The sequence below is a fragment of the Salvelinus namaycush genome, chromosome 39 (assembly GCF_016432855.1).
Source record: "Salvelinus namaycush isolate Seneca chromosome 39, SaNama_1.0, whole genome shotgun sequence".
NCBI lineage: Eukaryota > Metazoa > Chordata > Actinopteri > Salmoniformes > Salmonidae > Salvelinus > Salvelinus namaycush.
In genome coordinates this window covers 4,493,132-4,515,386 of record NC_052345.1, presented here as the reverse complement: position 1 = coordinate 4,515,386, position 22,255 = coordinate 4,493,132, and the positions used below count along the sequence as shown (strand labels likewise).

Sequence of the window (22,255 nt, the reverse complement as noted above, 5' to 3'; positions counted from 1 at the left end):
TGTTAGGGGTATATTCATTAGTGCTCACCATAGCTAACCGTACCATAAGGTTCATTAACAGAAAACGTTTTGCAATGAAAACAAGAGTTTCTATTGGAAAAAATCAGATAGGTCCCTCCCTGTTTCGATCCGTTTGCTTTTGTTTGGCTCTGTTTGGTCCCTAGTGAATACACCCCAGTACACGTGCTCACACATGTTACAGTATCACCCTTCATTTAGGCTGCATAGAGTAGTCTGGGTCACCTGGGTTTTACCATGTAGCTTAAGCCCTGAGGTTATGGATAGCTGGGCTGCCCTCTGTCACAGAGAGAATGATGTATGGCCGTTTATTGCCGTCATTCATTACCCCAAACACAGTCATTACAAGCAACAGTCAACCACAGGGTAGATGGAACATTTAGATCTGAACCCTCCCCGCCGCCGCTTTGACCTCCGCTGGCTGTCTCTTTATGACATCACAGCGGGGTGTAGGCTAATGACGGGCGGAGAGCGGAGGGACGGGGAGAATATGGATCGGAGTGAGAGGCAACCCGGCTGGCCCAGCCCCCAACTCAACTGACTCTGTCCCAATTCCCAAACCCTTGACCCCATGCATTTACCCACAGCAGTTGAACATTGTCAACAGTTTCCCAAACAGAACCAGTTATAGGCCTACATCCAGAAGTACCAGGTTTGGTGACAGAAAAACCCTGATTCCAACCTAACAGATAATACACTATATCTTATAGATAGCAAGACACAACATGGTGGGGATAGAGTTAAACACAGCCTAACATTCTGCTTGTTGTAGCATTAAAGACACAACGTGGTGGGGACAGAGTTAAACACAGCCTAACATTCTGCTTGTTGTAGCATTACAGACACAACATGGTGGGGACAGAGTTAAACACAGCCTAACATTCTGCTTGTTGTAGCATTACAGACACAACATGGTGGGGACAGAGTTAAACACAGCCTAGCATTCTGCTTGTTGTAGCATTACAGACACAACATGGTGGGGACAGAGTTAAACACAGCCTAACATTCTGCTTGTTGTAGCATTAAAGACACAACGTGGTGGGGACAGAGTTAAACACAGCCTAACATTCTGCTTGTTGTAGCATTACAGACACAACATGGTGGGGATAGAGTTAAACACAGCCTAACATTCTGCTGGTTGTAGCATTACAGACACAACATGGTGGGGACAGAGTTAAACACAGCCTAACATTCTGCTGGTTGTAGCATTACAGACACAACATGGTGGGGACAGAGTTAAACACAGCCTAACATTCTGCTTGTTGTAGCATTACAGACACAACATGGTGGGGATAGAGTTAAACACAGCCTAACATTCTACTTGTTGTAACATTACAGACACAACATGGTGGGGACAGAGTTAAACACAGCCTAACATTCTGCTGGTTGTAGCATTACAGACACAACATGGTGGGGATAGAGTTAAACACAGCCTAACATTCTGCTTGTTGTAGCATTACAGACACAACATGGTGGGGATAGAGTTAAACACAGCCTAACATTCTGCTTGTTGTAGCATTACAGACACAACATGGTGGGGATAGAGTTAAACACAGCCTAACATTCTGCTTGTTGTAGCATTACAGACACAACATGGTGGGGACAGAGTTAAACACAGCCTAACATTCTGCTTGTTGTAGCATTACAGACACAACATGGTGGGGACAGAGTTAAACACAGCCTAACATTCTGCTTGTTGTAACATTACAGACACAACATGGTGGGGACAGAGTTAAACACAGCCTAACATTCTACTTGTTGTAACATTACAGACACAACATGGTGGGGATAGAGTTAAACACAGCCTAACATTCTGCTTGTTGTAGCATTAAAGACACAACATGGTGGGGATAGAGTTAAACACAGCCTAACATTCTGCTTGTTGTAGCATTAAAGACACAACATGGTGGGGATAGAGTTAAACACAGCCTAACATTCTGCTGGTTGTAACATTACAGACACAACATGGTGGGGACAGAGTTAAACACAGCCTAACATTCTGCTTGTTGTAACATTACAGACACAACATGGTGGGGATAGAGTTAAACACAGCCTAACATTCTGCTTGTTGTAACATTACAGACACAACATGGTGGGGATAGAGTTAAACACAGCCTAACATTCTGCTTGTTGTAGCATTACAGACACAACATGGTGGGGATAGAGTTAAACACAGCCTAACATTCTGCTTGTTGTAGCATTACAGACACAACATGGTGGGGATAGAGTTAAACACAGCCTAACATTCTGCTTGTTGTAGCATTACAGACACAACATGGTGGGGATAGAGTTAAACACAGCCTAACATTCTGCTTGTTGTAGCATTACAGACACAACATGGTGGGGACAGAGTTAAACACAGCCTAACATTCTGCTTGTTGTAACATTACAGACACAACATGGTGGGGATAGAGTTAAACACAGCCTAACATTCTGCTTGTTGTAACATTACAGACACAACATGGTGGGGACAGAGTTAAACACAGCCTAACATTCTGCTTGTTGTAACATTACAGACACAACATGGTGGGGATAGAGTTAAACACAGCCTAACATTCTGCTTGTTGTAGCATTACAGACACAACATGGTGGGGATAGAGTTAAACACAGCCTAACATTCTGCTTGTTGTAGCATTACAGACACAACATGGTGGGGACAGAGTTAAACACAGCCTAACATTCTGCTTGTTGTAACATTACAGACACAACATGGTGGGGATAGAGTTAAACACAGCCTAACATTCTGCTTGTTGTAACATTACAGACACAACATGGTGGGGACAGAGTTAAACACAGCCTAACATTCTGCTTGTTGTAACATTACAGACACAACATGGTGGGGATAGAGTTAAACACAGCCTAACATTCTGCTGTTGTAGCATTACAGACACAACATGGTGGGGATAGAGTTAAACACAGCCTAACATTCTACTTGTTGTAACATTACAGACACAACATGGTGGGGACAGAGTTAAACACAGCCTAACATTCTGCTTGTTGTAGCATTAAAGACACAACATGGTGGGGATAGAGTTAAACACAGCCTAACATTCTGCTGTTGTAGCATTAAAGACACAACATGGTGGGGATAGAGTTAAACACAGCCTAACATTCTGCTTGTTGTAGCATTACAGACACAACATGGTGGGGATAGAGTTAAACACAGCCTAACATTCTGCTTGTTGTAGCATTAAAGACACAACATGGTGGGGACAGAGTTAAACACAGCCTAACATTCTACTTGTTGTAACATTACAGACACAACATGGTGGGGATAGAGTTAAACACAGCCTAACATTCTGCTTGTTGTAGCATTAAAGACACAACATGGTGGGGACAGAGTTAAACACAGCCTAACATTCTACTTGTTGTAACATTACAGACACAACATGGTGGGGACAGAGTTAAACACAGCCTAACATTCTGCTTGTTGTAGCATTAAAGACACAACATGGTGGGGATAGAGTTAAACACAGCCTAACATTCTACTTGTTGTAACATTACAGACACAACATGGTGGGGACAGAGTTAAACACAGCCTAACATTCTGCTTGTTGTAGCATTACAGACACAACATGGTGGGGATAGAGTTAAACACAGCCTAACATTCTGCTTGTTGTAACATTACAGACACAACATGGTGGGGACAGAGTTAAACACAGCCTAACATTCTGCTGGTTGTAGCATTAAAGACACAACATGGTGGGGACAGAGTTAAACACAGCCTAACATTCTGCTTGTTGTAGCATTACAGACACAACATGGTGGGGACAGAGTTAAACACAGCCTAACATTCTGCTTGTTGTAGCATTACAGACACAACATGGTGGGGACAGAGTTAAACACAGCCTAACATTCTACTTGTTGTAACATTACAGACACAACATGGTGGGGATAGAGTTAAACACAGCCTAACATTCTGCTTGTTGTAGCATTACAGACACAACATGGTGGGGACAGAGTTAAACACAGCCTAGCATTCTGCTTGTTGTAGCATTACAGACACAACATGGTGGGGATAGAGTTAAACACAGCCTAACATTCTGCTTGTTGTAACATTACAGACACAACATGGTGGGGACAGAGTTAAACACAGCCTAACATTCTGCTTGTTGTAGCATTACAGACACAACATGGTGGGGATAGAGTTAAACACAGCCTAACATTCTGCTTGTTGTAGCATTACAGACACAACATGGTGGGGATAGAGTTAAACACAGCCTAACATTCTGCTTGTTGTAGCATTACAGACACAACATGGTGGGGATAGAGTTAAACACAGCCTAACATTCTGCTTGTTGTAGCATTACAGACACAACATGGTGGGGATAGAGTTAAACACAGCCTAACATTCTGCTTGTTGTAGCATTACAGACACAACATGGTGGGGATAGAGTTAAACACAGCCTAACATTCTGCTTGTTGTAGCATTACAGACACAACATGGTGGGGACAGAGTTAAACACAGCCTAACATTCTGCTTGTTGTAGCATTACAGACACAACATGGTGGGGATAGAGTTAAACACAGCCTAACATTCTGCTTGTTGTAGCATTACAGACACAACATGGTGGGGATAGAGTTAAACACAGCCTAACATTCTGCTTGTTGTAGCATTACAGACACAACATGGTGGGGATATAGTTAAGAGTTGCTCAATCTGTGCCTGTTGTTCAGTGTGATATTTACAGTAGTGGCCAATGTCAGACGTCTCCTGAAAAAAATGCATTCCACCAAGACAGGCCCAGCTGGGTTGCTATTTTGTAGGTTGCCTTGGAGATGGAGGAGAATGGCAGAGGGAGAGAGAGAGAAAGGGAGGGAAGCGAGGGAGGAAAAAGAAAGAAAGGAAGTTGAACTTTCTTTCATCTCTTGTCACGTCACAAGTGACATCTACTCAACAACCTCTCTCTTTCACTGACGTGATAGTGACATATATTCTTCTGAAATCTCTTTCACAGTCCTACTTGTTACTTCTCCTGCCAATGCACAGCACTTTACTGGTCGTGTTAGTGAATAGGAGAAGACAGCCCAAGCTGATTGTTCAAAATAACACTGTGTAAAAATGCAATGCACACCCAACAACCTTCCACAGAATAAAGGTATTTAAATAATATAATATAAAAAATAAGAATACACACATTTTCTACCAGTACTCAAACAGTGAGTGAATAGTCTTCTTCTCTTTTCAGGAGACAGCCCAACCCAAACCAATCACTTTTCAGTCCTTATCAATATCATGTCAATATCAATCTTGACTGGTCAGTCTGCTCAGTAGTGGTCCATCTTACAACTACACAAAACACGGTCTGACCTGATCTTGACCTCTCACTGCAGATGGGACAATTTAACTCTCCCCCCTATTATCTGTGGTGAGTGCTATCCAGGATCCTTGAGACGTCCCTACCCTAAACCTTAACCCCTACCGTTATCCTAACCCTAACCCTTAACCCTTACCTAACCCAAACCGTAACCATTTAAATATCAATTTCAATGGGGTAGAGCCATCCCAAGGACTGCAGATATCACAGACCTATTATCTGTCTGTGTCTTCTTTTGTTGACCTTTGACCCCTCACCCCTTCACTGGCCTTATGTCCATTCCGTGCAGTCAAATCCACGGTGAGATTAGATTGGATTAAATGTGTTGGTTGCCATGGTGACGGGCCCCCATCTTGAGTTTTGATGTGAGGCTGTCAAGGTTGTCTGTTATTGGCAGGATCATTTTATAGGTTGTGGGAAAACGTCTGCAGCATTGTCATGTGGATCTGCGGTATTTTAGGTCATTGTCAATAGCATTGGTTTTGACTGGGATGGATTATTTGTGGCAAAGTATCGCCATCTAGTGTTTGGAATGGGAGGTGACAGTGAGTTGAATACAAGGAAGAGCATTCAGTAAGTTCAGAGCCGTCTGTAGATCATCAGTGGTGAAAAAGTACTCAAATCACATTTTATTTGACACATGTGACGAATACAACAGGTGTAGACCTTACAGTGAAATGCTTACTTACAAGCCCTTAACCAACAACGCATTTTTAAGAAAATACCTAAAAAAGTAAGAGATAAGATTAACAAATAATTAAAGAGCAGCAGTAAATAACAATAGTGGAGCTATATACAGGGGGTCCGGTACAGAGTCAATGTGCGGGGGCACCGGTGTTGAGGTAATTGAGGTAATATGTACATGTAGGTAAAGTTATTAAAGTGACTATGCGTAGATAATAACAGAGAGTAGCAGCAGTGTAAAAGGGGGGGCAATGCAAATAGTCTGGGTAGCCATTTGATTCGATGTACAGGAGTCTTATGGCTTGGGGGTAGAAGCTGTTTAGAAGCCTCTTGGACCTAGACTTGGCGCTCCGGTACTGCTTGCCGTGCGGTAGCAGAGAGAACAGTCCATGACTAGGGTGGCTGGAGTCTTTGACACTTTTTGACAATCTGTAGTGCCTTGTGGTCGGAGGTCGAGCAGTTGCCATACCAGGCAGTGATGCAACCCGTCAGGATGCTCTCGATGGTGCAGCTGTAAAACCTTTTGAGGATCTGAGGACACATGCCAAATCTTTGAGGGCACTATGGTGTTGATCGTTGAGCTGTACTCAATGAATAGCATTCTCACATAGGTGTTCCTGTGGTCCAGGTGTGAAAGGGCAGTGTGGAGTGCAATAGAGATTGCATCATCTGTGGATCTGTTGGGGTTGTATGCAAATTGGAGTGGGTCTAGGGATTCTGGGATAATGATGTTGATGTGAGCCATGACCAGCCTTTCAAAGCATTTCATGGCTACAGACGTGAGTGCTACGGGTAGGTAGTCATTTAGGCAGGTTACTTTAGTGTTCTTGGGCACAGGGACTATGGTGGTCTGCTTGAAACATGTTGGTATTACAAACTTAGACAGGGAAAGGTTGAAAATGCCAGTGAAGACACTTGCCAGTTGGTCAGCGCATGCTTGGAGTACAGGTCCTGGTAATCCGTCTGGCCCCGCAGCCTTGTGAATGTTGACCTGTTTAAAGGTCTTACTCACATCGGCTGCGGAGAGCGTGATCACACAGTCATCCGGAACAGCTGATGCTCTCATGCATGTTTCAGTGTTACTTGCCTCGAAGCAAGCATAGAAGTTATTTAGCTCGTCTGGTAGGTTCCTGTCACTGAGCAGCTCTCGGCTGTGCTTCCCTTTGTAGTCTGTAATAGTTTGTAAACCCTGCCACATCCGACAAGCGTCGGAACCAGTGTAGTACGATTCGACCGTAGTCCTGTATTGACGCTTTGCCTGTTTGAGTGTTCGTCGGGAGGCATAGCGGGATTTCTTATAAGCTTCCGGGTTAGAGTCCCGCTCCTTGAAAGCTGCAGCTCTACCCTTTAGCTCAGTGTGAATGTTGCCTGTAATCTGGTCATACTTGAGTAGAAGTAAAGATACCTTAATTGAAAATAAAAGTCACCCAGTAAAATACTACTTGAGTAAAAGTCTAAAAGTATTTAGTTTTAAATATGTTGCTAAAATATACTTAAGTATCAAAAGTTAAAGTATAAACCATTTCAAATTCCTTAGATTAAATAAACCAGACGGTACAATTTTCTTGTTTTTTTATTTTATTTACAGATAGCCAGGGGCACACTCCAACACTCTGACATAATTTACAAACAAACCATTTGTGTTTAGTGAGTTCACCAGATCAGAGGCAGTAGGGATGACCAGGCATGTTTTCTTGATAAGTGCAGGAATCGGACCATTTTCCTGTGCTGTTAAGCATTCAACGAGTACCTTTGCCTGTCAGGGAAAATGTATGGAGTAAAAAGTACACTATTTGTAGTGAAGTAAAAGTAATAAGTTAAATATAAATAGCTAAGTAAAGATATCCCCCCAAAATACTTAAGTAGTACTTTAAAGTACTTTTACTTAAATAATTTACACCACTGGATAACTGGTGGGAGGCTGGTGGGAGGAGCTATAGGAGGACACTCTCATTGTACTGGCCGGAATGTAAAAAATGGAACGTGGTCAAACATGTGGTTTCTGTATGCCTGATCTGTTAGATACAGTTCTATTTATTCCATTCCAGACATTACATGAGCCTGTCCTCCTATAGAGGACGTGCAGAGACTTAGGGAGGAGTTGGGGAGGATGGTGGATGAAATGGTTACCAATCAGAAACACAAGCATAGACAGATGTGTCGGGAGAAGGGAGAAGAAGAGTGGGAGCTTCAGAACTTCAGGGAACAGTTAGAAAGACTGAAAAACAACATGAAAAAGACAGAGAAGAGAGGGAACAGGAATGATAAGGAAGGAAAGGAGTTTGTGAAGGGGACAGGAAAGGGGGATGAGGAAAAGAGATTCCAGAGGGAAGCACGGAGGGAGGGTTTGACATGGGTCAACAGTTTAAGGGAATGATGCAGAAGTTGGGGAATATGGGGAATATCAGGACAAAGAGGAGAGGAGCTTGGAGGAAAGGAAAATGTGATTTAAAGGGTGCTGGAAATGATCTATAGATTCTAACTATTGGCTACATTAATTTAATACTTTATTTTTTATGGATGACATTCTATGATGCATTTTAAACAAATCAATGAATGTTGATGATATTGTGTGTGTCAGGTTGTTGCATGATTAACTGTTGATATTTGTTACTAATTCATCATAGCACTAGAGAATAAACAAATAACTTTACCACGTATCATTCATGCATTATTCATATGCTTACCATGCTGAACTTATGACAAAACAATACTGCATATCCATAATAACTTATAAATAAAGATGCAAATAATCATAGAAACAGAAATTGTAGCTACTCTCAGTGCTTGCCTTGCCCCTCTGACCTGTACATTTTTATTTGACCATTATTTAAAACTAGGCAAATCAGTAAGTAAGAACTAGGCAAGTCAGCAATTAAGAACAAATTCTTATTTACAATGACGGCCTACACGGCCGGATGTGATGCAGCCTTGATTCGAACCAGGTACTGCAGTGACGCCTCTTGCACTGAGATGCAGTGTCCTAGACCACCGCACCACTCCAATTAAAACTTGTTGAATTATTAATGAATATGATTTGTTTGTTTAGGATTCCTGGTAATGAATAGTTTGTATGTATGCTTGTTTCCATGTGACTATTCCTCTTTTGTTTGTTGATATTTGTTAATAAAAAAATAAAAAATAAAAAGACTACCGCGCCACTCCGGAGCCTACATACCGCACATGCGCAGTGCACCGCCGGCCTCTGTAGCGATGCAAAGATGGCGTCCTCCGTGGTTGTCTGCACTGCGCGTTTACTCAACTTTGTAGGAGTGTCTTCTGGCCATCGTCGGGCTTGCTCGCTGCTTGCCTCGGCGAGACATGGAGAAGCCTGTGTCACGGAGATGTTGGGGACACAACGGTGCAGGATAGGGGGCAACTTTGGCTGTTTGAGACCTGGAAATGCAGTGACATTGAGACTCACAGGTGAGAAAGGAAGGACTGTCTGGAGTTGGTGTCAGTGAACCTAGGTAGTAGTTTGGTTGCTATAGAAAGATATTTGTTTTGTCAATCTTTCTGTAAATGTCGTTTTTGTGTTTTCATGTCGCGATCAGACATTAGACACTCTTGGTCGGTACAGTAGCTGGACGTGCATGATGTAACTGTGCTCAGTCAATGGTCAAGCACAATATTTACATGACACAATCTACCGTGTCTGCACTGGTAGTTAACTACAAACTAGCTAGTCTGTACAGTTGGCTAGCTAGTACAGTATACTTCGAAATGCATTATTCTCATTTTTTGTCTAGCTAGTTAGCAATGTCTAACACAGACATGCTAAACACCATTACCCAGAATGCTTTGCTTCAATACAAGGACAGAAGTTATGGCTCTTTGACGCAGCTCATATCTCCTCCTCTCCACAGGACTGAGGCCCCCCCATGTTGTCAGCAGTAGTCACACCTTCCACACTAGCTGCTCCTCAGCTAACAAACAGGACTTGTATGATGTTCTGGGGGTGCCTCGCACGGCCACTCAGAAAGAGATCAAGAAAGCCTACTATCAGGTGAGAGGCTTGTCTATTAGGAGAGCCTGCAGCTCTGTTGCTGTGTGGGTTGTTATTGCAGAAATATAGGCCTAGACTGTTGTTATTATGGAGTTCTACACGTATGGAGTTCTAGAATGTTCATAAAAATGTATTCAAACTTCAGTTGTAAACATTGAAATAGTACATGGCCTTGTCCAGTGAAATCAGCTGGGTAGGCTATATAATACCATTTGGTCGATCCTATTCCAGATGGCTAAGAAGTACCACCCAGACACCAACCAGGATGACCCTCAGGCCAAGGAGAAGTTTGCCAAGCTGGCAGAAGCCTACGAGGTAGGCATTCAATTGGTCCCTGGCCTAATTCTACAAATTCAAGTCCTGCATGTTTTCAACTGGCCAAGAATTACATTTCCAATATATCAAAACGATCTGCCAAGCCAGGCATAGGATCCGATGAGGAGCTGATCCTAGATCTGTACCTATTTCAGCAACTTCTAGTCTCTTCTATATTATCTGTAGATTGACAGTGACACACAACCCCTTAGCAATGACTGGGATATTGTTCCTGATGTTGTTCCTGATATTGTTCCTGATGTTGTTCCTGATGTTGTTCCTGATATTGTTCCTGATATTGTTCCTGATGTTGTTCCCCCAAGGTGCTGAGTGACGAGGTCAAGAGGAAGCAGTATGACACGTACGGGGCGGCAGGCTTCGACCCCAGCCAGGCGGGAGGGGGGGCGGGGGGCCAGCAGTACTGGAGGGCCGGGGGGGCCAGCGTCGACCCAGAGGAAATGTTCAGGAAGATCTTCGGGGAGTTCACAGGAGCGCAGGGTTTCGGAGACTTCAACAGCATGTTTGAACAGAGGCCAGAGGTGCGGTTATAACATGTTATAACAGATCAATAACCCGGTTATAACAAGTTTCATGATTCGGCATAGAATTAGAAATGGTAGAATGTACAGGTTCTAATTAACAGCAATGTTACATGGTTTCATGTGAATGTTTAGAGCTTGCTTAGTTATTCATATTCAGCCATATGTTTTAATCTAACTCTTTCTCCCTCTCTCTCGCACCTTATTACCTCCCCCTTTTTCTCCCACTATACCTCCATCTCTTTACCCTTTTCTCTCTCCCTTTCCTGTCTCTCTCTGTTCCCTCTCTCTCTCAGTTTGTGATGGAGCTGACGTTCACCCAGGCAGCTAAGGGAGTGAACAAGGAGATGACAGTGAACCTGGACGATGCGTGTCAGAGATGTGATGGTAAAGGTAGCGAGCCAGGAACCAAGGTCCAGCACTGTCACTACTGTAACGGCACCGGCATGGTGAGTGGTGTCAACCAACTGTCACCGTCAGGGACCAGGGCCTGTAATTCCAAAAGCGTCACACAATGATTTATTATGATTTAAAAGGCGAAACTGCTCCTAGATCAGAACTGCTACTTTGAGTACAGGCCCTGATGTTTTACATGGTTGTCTCCACGGTGACCGTATCGCTTTTATAAAACAGAAATCTCAGGGAGGCAGTAGCCATTATAAATTCACTATCTACTCAATTTACTTCAGGGCTTAACTTCCTTGGTCCACACTCCCATAACTTATTAAGGCACCTTTATTATCATTATACTGTAGTAATGTTAAAAATGTGTGATAATCATAATGTTGGTCTCTGTGCTGCCCCCTGTAGGAGTCTATAAACACCGGTCCCTTCATGATGCGCTCTACGTGTCGACGCTGTGGTGGGCGGGGCTCCATCATGACCACGCCCTGTGTGATGTGTCGCGGATCGGGACAGACCAAACAGAGACAGACCGTCACCGTGCCTGTGCCCGCAGGTGAGAGAGAGACACTGACTGACTGTGTGTGTCTCTGGTTGGGCCATGATACAAGGAGACAATTGTTCAATGATGTGATAAAAATGCAGATTGACTTCAGACATGGACTGATGTTTTATATTGTCTTGCAGGAGTAGACAATGGACAGACTGTACGAATGCCAGTGGGGAAGAAGGAAATCCACATCACATTTAGAGTAAGTGTGGACAGCATTTAGCTCGTTGTTTACCCTACCCTTCAATGAGCTCCCAGACATCAGTTACACGACTGTATGCTGTTGCTTTCTCTTTGGGAGTTTGAGTGCGTAGATATCTGAAGTATTATTCATGTCAATCCTTGTTTGATTGATTGAGGTTCTGATGATCCAGCTTTGCTTTGGCTGACCAACCTGAAGCCTTAATGTTCTGTAGACCAATCCAATATAAAAAACATTGGGGAAACAATTGTACTTTTCTCATTTGTGAAACACTTATTATGACACTGTTATATTTGTGATGGTCCGGTATCTCCTCTTCTCTCCAGGTCCAGAGGAGTCCAGTGTTCAGACGTGATGGGATCAACATCCACTCTGATGTCCACATCTCTGTAGCCCAGGCTATTCTGGGGGGCTCTGCCCGGGCACAGGGACTCTACAACACCATAGATATACAGGTGAGAGGGACGGAGAGAGGGAGGAAAGACTTAGATCTCTGTAGGCCAGGCTATACTGGGGGGCTCTGCCCGGGCACAGGGACTCTACAACACCATAGATATACAGGTGAGAGGGACGGAGAGAGAGAGGAAAGACTTAGATCTCTGTAGGCCAGGCTATACTGGGGGGCTCTGCCCGGGCACAGGGACTCTACAACACCATAGACACACTCACCGGCCAGTTTGTTAGGTACACCACACTGTTCACCAAACTGAATCGCTCCTACAGACAGTGAGTCACGTGGCCGTGGCTTGTTGTATAAAGCAGGCAGACGAGCATCAAGGCATTCATTTTCTGTTCGATTAAACGTTAGAATGGGGCAAAACGAGTGACCTAAGCGACTGAGTGTGGTATGATCGTCGGTACCAGGCGCGCCGGATCCAGTATCTCAGAAACGTCCGCCCTCCTGGGCTTTTCACGCGTAACAGTGCGTGCGACAAACAAAAAACATGCAGTCTTGTGGGCTGAAACAGCTCGTTGATGAGAGAGGTCGAAAGGAGAATGGCAAGAATTGTGCAAGCCATCAGGCGTGTCACAAACATACAAATAATGGCGCAGTGGTGTGCAGAACGGCATCTTGGAACGCACAACTCAACGATCCTTGTCACTGATGGGCTGTTGCAGCAGACGACCACACCGGGTTCCACTATCAACTAAAACAAGAAGAAGCGGCTCCTGTGGGCATGTAAACACTGGACCCTTGAGGAGTGGAATAACATCACCTGGAACATGACAGCGAGCTCAGTTTAGTTGAGTGGCCTGGACAGTCCCCAGACCTGGTCAGTCCCCAGACCTGGACAGTCCCCAGACCTGGACAGTCCCCAGACCTGGACAGTCCCCAGACCTCAACCCAATAGAGCATCTTTGGGATGAGATGGAACGAGATGTTTGCAGCATGAATGTACCGCTAGTCCAATCTGCAGTAACTGCGTAATGCCATCGCGTCAGCATGGACCAACATCCTTGTGGAACGGTTCTGACACATTGTAGAATACCCCAAATAATTCAGGCTGTTCTGGAGGCAAAGGGGGGGTCTGACCCGGTACGAGATGGGTGTACCTAATAAACTGTCCGGTGAGTGTATACAAGTGAGGAGGGATGGAAGGAGAGAGAAATAAGTTGTTTTCTGCCCGGTCACACTTACTATACAACATTATAGACATCCAGGTGAGGGAAGGGAAAAGGAACTGTATCCCTGACTATTGAATTTATCTACATGAAGTATTTCAATGTTTGGTGTCATTTTGTTCAGTATGTATTACATTACCACATCTGTTACGCTGACCTAGTCAATCTGACAACCATCTGGAAATATTACATTAAATACATGTTACACTGACCTAGTCTTGCTTGTCCAAGCTGAAGGGTCTACTTGGCTTGTGTCGCTAGACACACTGTCAGATGTGAAAAGAGACTGGATTGACCGAACCACTGCCCTTTGTTTTGTAGATCCCTCCAGGTTGCCAGGCCGACCAGAAGATCCGCCTGCAGGGAAAGGGGATCCAGAGGATGAACAGCTATAGTTATGGAGATCACTACGTTCACATCAAGATCAGAGTACCTAAGTAAGAGAGAGAACACACACACAGACATGTGCAGGGACACACACTCCCAGAAACACACACAAATCAAATCTAGTTTTATTGGTCGCATACACAGATTTGCAGATGTTATCGAAAGGGAAGCAAAATGCTTGTGTTTCTAGCTCCAACAGTGCAGTAATACCTAACAATACAACACTAAAAACATAATACACACATAATCCCATAGGAACTAGAAACAGGCTGACTGTGTCTGTCAGCGCCATCTTGTGGAGAGTCTGACATTAACACAGACCCATTCACTTAACTCTGACTGTTGTCTAGCTAGCATGGTTTTGTGTGAACACTGCTTTCACTTTTTCAAGGTTAGAATAGCGTGTTATTATCCATCCCTCTTGTCTTCTACCACTGTAGGAAGTTAACCCGTCGACAACGCTCCCTGCTCCTGAGTTATGCAGAGGAAGAGACTGACGTGGAGGGGACTGTCAACGGAGTCACTGCTACTACCACAGGTAGGTTGTTTATACCTGGGAATTATACTATATAGTTCCACATCCAGATCACCTTGTCTTTCTCCTGCCGCTGCTAGCCTGTCCCCTCTCAACACATTTTAAATACTTTACTTAATCTATTTAAGTAAATTACAGCAAATAAGGATTCAAACATTTCAAACGCACGCCAAGCACACAAGTGTATACACAAACACACGTGTTAAAACATGATGCAAACATGGGTCGTATTTTGGCTGATGCATGTAGTACCTGTTTTTGTCCAGGTGGGGGCAGGAGTGGGCAGCGCTCTGAGTTTGGGGCAGGACAGGGCAGAACAGAGGAGAAGAAGAAAGAAGACGAAGAGGAGGAGGGCATCCTTTCCAAAATAAAGAAAATCTTTAGCTGACAGCCACACCTCAGGTAGGACCCCCAACACCCTTTACACTAGCTGTGTAATGTGTGTTAGTCTGACTAGAACATGAATACTATACCTTCAGAATACACACACACTAACATATACATTTCTCCAACCTGCGGTGTGGCTGTCCTATAGTACAGTGGTTCCCAAACTGTGGGGTGGGCACCCTCTCGGGGTCGTCAGGGAGGGCGTGGGTATACATCACATGAACATACATTAGACATGGCAAAATGAATAGAATTGCAAGAAAATTTGCTTTAAATCTGCAAAATGTCGGAATACACACACACACACTAACAGATCACTCCTCCAACCTGCAGTGTGGCTGTTCTATAGTAGATAATATGTAGGTCTAGATATACCTGCTGCTCATTCCTCTGCCTAGGCCTGTTCTATAGTAGATAATATGTAGGTCTAGATATACCTGCTGCTCATCTTGGTGAATCCAAGATGGCGTAGCAGTCGGACGTGTGTTTGTATTGTCCTGTCGCGTGTAAATAGTAAATAGTAAATAGTCTTCGTATTTTTCGTATACATTTCGTATATATTTTAATTTCACTTTCCATCTAGGAACTGAATATACATTCCTACATTCCGCCTCACCCAATGTGGTACGGACCTGCTATTTTTTTTATACTTTAGAACCGTAACCCCAAGCAGAAGCTAGCCAGATAACTAGCTACTAGCTAGTAGTCAGTTAGCCACTGCTGCGGTCTCCACCCTCAACTCGGACACAGCCAGCTTCAATACCGGGCCAATACCTGCCAGTCTGCAAGCGCGATATCAACCCAGAGCATATAGGACTGCTTTTTCTCTACCACATCACCGGATTCCTGACGCAAGCTCTGGACAATTACACCGTATCATCACAGCTAGCTAGCTGCAACCGAGTGGCTACTACTGGCTAACACCTCTGTCCCGAAGCAAGCACCAGTTAGCCTTGAGCTAGCCTCGAGCTAGGCCCATCTGCCGGCTAGCTGCAAGCGCGATATCAACCCAGAGCATATAGGACTGCTTTTTCTCTACCACATCACCGGATTCCTGACGCAAGCTCTGGACAATTACACTGTATCATCACAGCTAGCTAGCTGCAACCGAGTGGCTACTACTGGCTAACACCTCTGTCCCGAAGCAAGCACCAGTTAGCCTTGAGCTAGCCTCGAGCTAGGCCCATCTGCCGGCTAGCTGAAGAGGTCTACCAGCGAATTCTTGGGCTACAATACCAGCTACAAGCTAATTTAGCCATTTTTTTTTGCCGCTGCTAGTAGCTTTTACCTTCTGCACAGACACCAGCCCTGTTATTAGCCTGGATATTACTCACCAATTTACCAGCATCGGACTGTCTCTCGACAACAACGCCGGATTCCTGCCGTAATCCCTGAGCCACTGCTTCTGATCCTCACAGCTAGCTTGCGGCTAGCGCAGCTAGCGCCACTGCCACGAAGCTAGTACCAGTTAGCAAACACAATTCTACAATTCACAACCTCTCTTTCGCCATCGCCATCTGGCTTGGATTCTCAGTCGACACAACCACGTCTGAGCAGACCCCCTCCGTCTGAGCAGACCACCCCCCGGGCTACTAACTTTAAACGCCGCGTGCTAGCTTAGTGGAGGCCTCCTCTGCTCCATCTACGGCTGCCCCCTGGACACTATGATCACTTGGCTACATAGCTGATGCATGCTTGACTGTCCATTAATTCACTGTACTCCATTCTGTTTATTTGTGTTTTATCTGTCGGCTCTGTGCTTTAACTCAGGATCTGTGTGTAGTTAATCCGACCCTCTCTGCCTAGTCGTCGCCATTTTTACCTGTTGTTGCTGTGTTAGACTAGCACCCTGTTATTGCTGCTGTTATCTTACCTGTTGTTTTAGCTAGCTCTCCCAATCAAGACCTGCAATCACTTTATGCCTTATTGTATGTCTCTCTCAAATATCAATATGCCTTGCATACTGTTGTTCAGGCTAGTTTTCATTATCATTGTTTTGGTTTGCAATGGACCCTGTAGCTCCACTCTCCGTACCTCTGATACCCCCTTTGTCCCACCCCCCACACATGCGGTGACCTCACCCATTGAGACCAGCATGTCCAGAGATACAACCTCTCTTATCATCACCCAGTGCCTGGGCTTGCCTCCGCTGTACCCGCGCCCCTCCATACCCCTGTCTGCACATTATGCCCAGAATCTATTCTACCACGCCCATAAATCTGCTCCTTTTATTCTTTGTCCCCAACGCTCTAGGCGACCAGTTTTGATAGCCTTTAGCCGCACCCTCATCCTACTACTCCTCTGTTCCTCGGGTGATGTGGAGGTAAACCCAGGCCCTGCATGTCCCCAGTCACCCTCATTTGTTGACTTCTGCGATCGAAAAAGCCTTGGCCTCATGCATGTCAACATCAGAAGCCTCCTCCCTAAGTTTGCCTTACTCACCGCTTTAGCACACTCTGCCAATCCTGATGTCCTTGCCGTGTCCGAATCCTGGCTTAGGAAGGCCACCAAAAATTCTGAGATTTCCATACCCAACTATAATACTTTCCGTCAAGATAGAACTGCCAAAGGGGGAGGAGTTGCAATCTACTGCAGAGATAGCCTGCAAAGTTCTGTCATACTTTCCAGGTCTATGCCCAAACAGTTCGAACTTCTAATTTTAAAAATTAATCTCTCCAGAAATAAGTCTCTCACTGTTGCCGCCTGCTACCGACCCCCCTCAGCTCCCAGCTGTGCCCTGGACACCATCTGTGAATTGATCGCTCCCCATCTAGCTTCAGAGTTTGTTCTGTTAGGTGACCTAAACTGGGATATGCTTAACACCCCGGCAGTCCTACAATCCAAGCTTGATGCCCTCAATCTCACACAAATCATCAAGGAACCCACCAGGTACAACCCTAAATCCGTAAACATGGGCACCCTAATAGACATTATCCTGACCAACCTGCCCTCCAAATACACCTCTGCTGTCTTCAATCAAGATCTCAGCGATCACTGCCTCATTGCCTGTATCCGCCACGGGTCCGCGGTCAAACGACCACCCCTCATCACTGTCAAACGCTCCCTAAAACACTTCTGCGAGCAGGCCTTTCTAATCGACCTGGCCCGGGTACCCTGGAAGGATATTGACCTCATCCCGTCAGTTGAGGATGCCTGGTCATTCTTTAAATGTTACTTCCTCACCATATTAGACAAGCATGCTCCGTTCAAAAAATGCAGAACCAAGAACAGATATAGCCCTTGGTTCACTCCAGACCTGACTGCCCTCGACCAGCACAAAAACATCCTGTGGCGAACTGCAATAGCATCGAAGAGCCCCCGCGATATGCAACTGTTCAGGGAAGTCAGGAACCAATACACGCAGTCAGTCAGGAAAGCAAAGGCCAGCTTTTTCAAGCAGAAATTTGCATCCTGTAGCTCTAACTCCAAAAAGTTCTGGGATACTGTAAAGTCCATGGAGAACAAGAGCACCTCCTCCCAGCTGCCCACTGCACTGAGGCTAGGTAACACGGTCACCACCGATAAATCCGTGATAATCGAAGACTTCAACAAGCATTTCTCAATGGCTGGCCATGCCTTCCTCCTGGCGACTCCAACCTTGGCCAACAGCCCCGCCCCCCCCGCTGCTACTCGCCCAAGCCTCCCCAGCTTCTCCTTTACCCAAATCCAGATAGCAGATGTTCTGAAAGAGCTGGAAAACCTGGACCCATACAAATCAGCTGGGCTTGACAATCTGGACCCCCTATTTCTGAAACTGTCCGCCGCCATTGTCGCACCCCCTATTACCAGCCTGTTCAACCTCTCCTTCGTATCATCTGAGATCCCCAAGGATTGGAAAGCTGCCGCGGTCATCCCCCTCTTCAAAGGGGGAGACACCCTGGACCCAAACTGTTACAGACCTATATCCATCCTGCCCTGCCTATCTAAGGTCTTCGAAAGCCAAGTCAACAAACAGATCACTGACCATCTCGAATCCCACCGTACCTTCTCCGCTGTGCAATCCGGTTTCCGAGCCGGTCACGGGTGCACCTCAGCCACGCTCAAGGTACTAAACGACATCATAACCGCCATCGATAAAAGACATTACTGTGCAGCCGTCTTCATCGACCTGGCCAAGGCTTTCGACTCTGTCAATCACCATATTCTTATCGGCAGACTCAGTAGCCTCGGTTTTTCTAATGACTGCCTTGCCTGGTTCACCAACTACTTTGCAGACAGAGTTCAGTGTGTCAAATCGGAGGGCATGTTGTCCGGTCCTCTGGCAGTCTCTATGGGGGTACCACAGGGTTCAATTCTCAGGCCGACTCTTTTCTCTGTATACATCAATGATGTTGCTCTTGCTGCGGGCGATTCCCTGATCCACCTCTACGCAGACGACACCATTCTATATACTTCCGGCCCTTCCTTGGACACTGTGCTATCTAACCTCCAAACGAGCTTCAATGCCATACAACACTCCTTCCGTGGCCTCCAACTGCTCTTAAACGCTAGTAAAACCAAATGCATGCTTTTCAACCGTTCGCTGCCTGCACCCGCACGCCCGACTAGCATCACCACCCTGGACGGTTCCGACCTAGAATATGTGGACATCTATAAGTACCTAGGTGTCTGGCTAGACTGCAAACTCTCCTTCCAGACTCATATCAAACATCTCCAATCCAAAATCAAATCAAGAATCGGCTTTCTATTCCGCAACAAAGCCTCCTTCACTCACGCCGCCAAACTTACCCTAGTAAAACTGACTATCCTACCGATCCTCGACTTCGGCGATGTCATCTACAAAATAGCTTCCAATACTCTACTCAGCAAACTGAATGCAGTTTATCACAGTGCCATTCGTTTTGTTACTAAAGCACCTTATACGACCCACCACTGCGACCTGTATGCCCTAGTCGGCTGGCCCTCGCTACATGTTCGTCGTCAGACCCACTGGCTCCAGGTCATCTACAAGGCTATGCTAGGTAAAGTGCCGCCTTATCTCAGTTCACTGGTCACGATGGCTACACCCACCCGCAGCACGCGCTCCAGCAGGTGTATCTCACTGATCATCCCTAAAGCCAAAACCTCATTTGGACGCCTTTCCTTCCAGTTCTCTGCTGCCTGCGACTGGAACGAATTGCAAAAATCTCTGAAGTTGGAGACTTTTATCTCCCTCAACAACTTTAAAAATCTGCTATCCGAGCAGCTAACCGATCGCTGCAGCTGTACATAGTCCATCTGTAAACTACCCACCCAATTTACCTACCTCACCCCCCATACTGCTTTTATTTATTTACTTTTCTGCTCTTTTGCACACCAGTATCTCTTCTTGCACATGATCATCTGATGATTTATCACTCCAGTGTTAATCTGCTAAATTGTAATTATTCGATTTATTGCCTACCTCATGCCTTTTGCACACATTGTATATAGATTCTCTTTTTTTCTACCATGTTATTGACTTGTTTATTGTTTACTCCATGTGTAACTCTGTGTTGTCTGTTCACACTGCTATGCTTTATCTTGGCCAGGTCGCAGTTGCAAATGAGAACTTGTTCTCAACTAGCCTACCTGGTTAAATAAAGGTGAAATAAAAAAAATAAAATAAAAATTCCTCTGCCTAGGCCTGTTCTATAGTAGATAATATGTAGGTCTAGATATACCTGCTGCTCATTCCTCTGCCTAGGCCTGTTCTATAGTAGATAGTATGTAGGTCTAGATATACCTGCTGCTCATTCCTCTGCCTAGGCCTGTTCTATAGTAGATAATATGTAGGTCTAGATATACCTGCTGCTCATTCCTCTGCCTAGGCCTGTTCTATAGTAGATAATATGTAGGTCTAGATATACCTGCTGCTCATTCCTCTGCTTAGGCCTGTTCTATAGTAGATAATATGTAGGTCTAGATATACCTGCTGCTCATTCCTCTGCTTAGGCCTGTTCTATAGAACCAGCCTCACACCTGTAGATGTCTCCCACCAACCCTGACTAATATAGTCACTTTTGGAAGCATTTGTCTGACCCCTCTTTTCCCCTCATTTCCTCCTCCCAGGTGAGAGATCAACAGGACAATAATGGGAGAAGGTAAGCGACTGGCACTCCGTCCCGCTCACTACCCTCCCTCACCTACCGCCTGGATAGAGGGAGGTAGAGAAATTGAGAGAGGGGTTTGGATTCGTTATAAGAACATCCATTTACACGGAACGGGCCACCAAGAAAGCCAAGCCCTGCCACACACTGTTTAGTCCCAAATGACACAGGTGTTGGGTTGAGAAACTAAAAACGTGTTTTACCTGGAGGGGATTCAAAATGGACGTCAACAAGGAGTACAGGAGAAGATTTGCAAAGAGAAGCAGCGAAGACAATAATTCGAGCAAGCTTTTCACAATGAGTGCGATTCAGATGCACAGATGATCAGGACCTGTGATCTAGGATCAGTTCCCCCTTGTCCATTCATTTTAATCTGAGTCAAAACTGATCCCAGATCAGCATTCCTACTATGAGACACTTTATGAATATGGGCCCTGATCTTACAATGGCTGGTCTGGAGAAGTGTCTTAGCACCTCAGGAACCACGTCCATAAGATATAGTGGTTGTATAATCTGTGCAGAATGTATTTAAAACACACCCATTGGCATCATGTTGTCTGATAAAGGCTGATGTATTTAGTTTTATTGTCATTATGGTGTTGTATGTGTAACGGGCAACACAGCTGTGCAAGACTTAGTTAATAAAGTATTGAAACTGAAATACAACTTCATCATACATTAAAATGCTGCATTGTGGTAAATGTAGTGATGATCATAGTTGTATCAGTATTCTCTAAACCCTTCTGGACTACAGTATAGGTGGACTGTGTTTATTTGGCAGCAAATGGAAAACCGTAGTAGATATTACATATACAGTACTATAACAATATATACAATAAAGCCACATCAATCTATATACACAAAAATAACAATTGTTGGTTTCCCATGTGATCTGTCACAATCACACACTCTTTTCCCTCACCATTCCCATTCTCTTGTTGTTTAAAGTGGCTAGTGGTACATTTTTACATAATTTCCATCAATTCCCATTTTTAAAGTGGCTGGAGTTGAGTCAGTATGTTGGCAGCGGCCGCTAAATGTTAGTGGTGGCTGTTTAACAGTCTGATGGCCTTGAGATAGAAGCTGTTTTTCAGTCTCTCGGTCCCTGCTTTGATGCACCTGTACTGACCTCGCCTTCTGGATGATAGCGGGGTGAACAGGCAGTGGCTTGGGTGGTTGTTGTCCTTGATGATCTTTATGGCCTTCCTGTGACATCGGGTG

At 44.9% G+C, this 22,255-nt stretch overlaps 1 protein-coding gene across 1 annotated transcript; it reads left to right on the top strand.

Moving 5' to 3' along the window:
- The first annotated feature begins 9,241 nt into the window (after positions 1-9,241).
- Positions 9,242-21,982, top strand: LOC120032523 (dnaJ homolog subfamily A member 3, mitochondrial-like). The gene is made up of 12 exons (XM_038978660.1): positions 9,242-9,446; positions 9,887-10,026; positions 10,258-10,341; positions 10,665-10,880; positions 11,177-11,329; positions 11,691-11,838; positions 11,970-12,034; positions 12,361-12,489; positions 13,979-14,094; positions 14,485-14,582; positions 14,846-14,981; positions 20,997-21,982. The coding sequence occupies exons 1-11, from the start codon at positions 9,242-9,244 to the stop codon at positions 14,965-14,967; spliced, it is 1,476 nt and encodes a 491-aa protein (XP_038834588.1). The 3' UTR covers positions 14,968-14,981; positions 20,997-21,982.
- Positions 21,983-22,255: the final 273 nt, after the last annotated feature.

Bases quoted from the DNA above. Each gene is read 5' to 3' on its own strand.
- LOC120032523 (XM_038978660.1), top strand. From the start codon at position 9,242: ATGGCGTCCTCCGTGGTTGTCTGCACTGCGCGTTTACTCAACTTTGTA. The intron at 9,447-9,886 runs GTGAGAAAGGAA...TCCTCTCCACAG, and splicing joins AGTGACATTGAGACTCACAG to GACTGAGGCCCCCCCATGTT. The intron at 12,035-12,360 runs GTAAGTGTGGAC...TCTTCTCTCCAG, and splicing joins AAATCCACATCACATTTAGA to GTCCAGAGGAGTCCAGTGTT.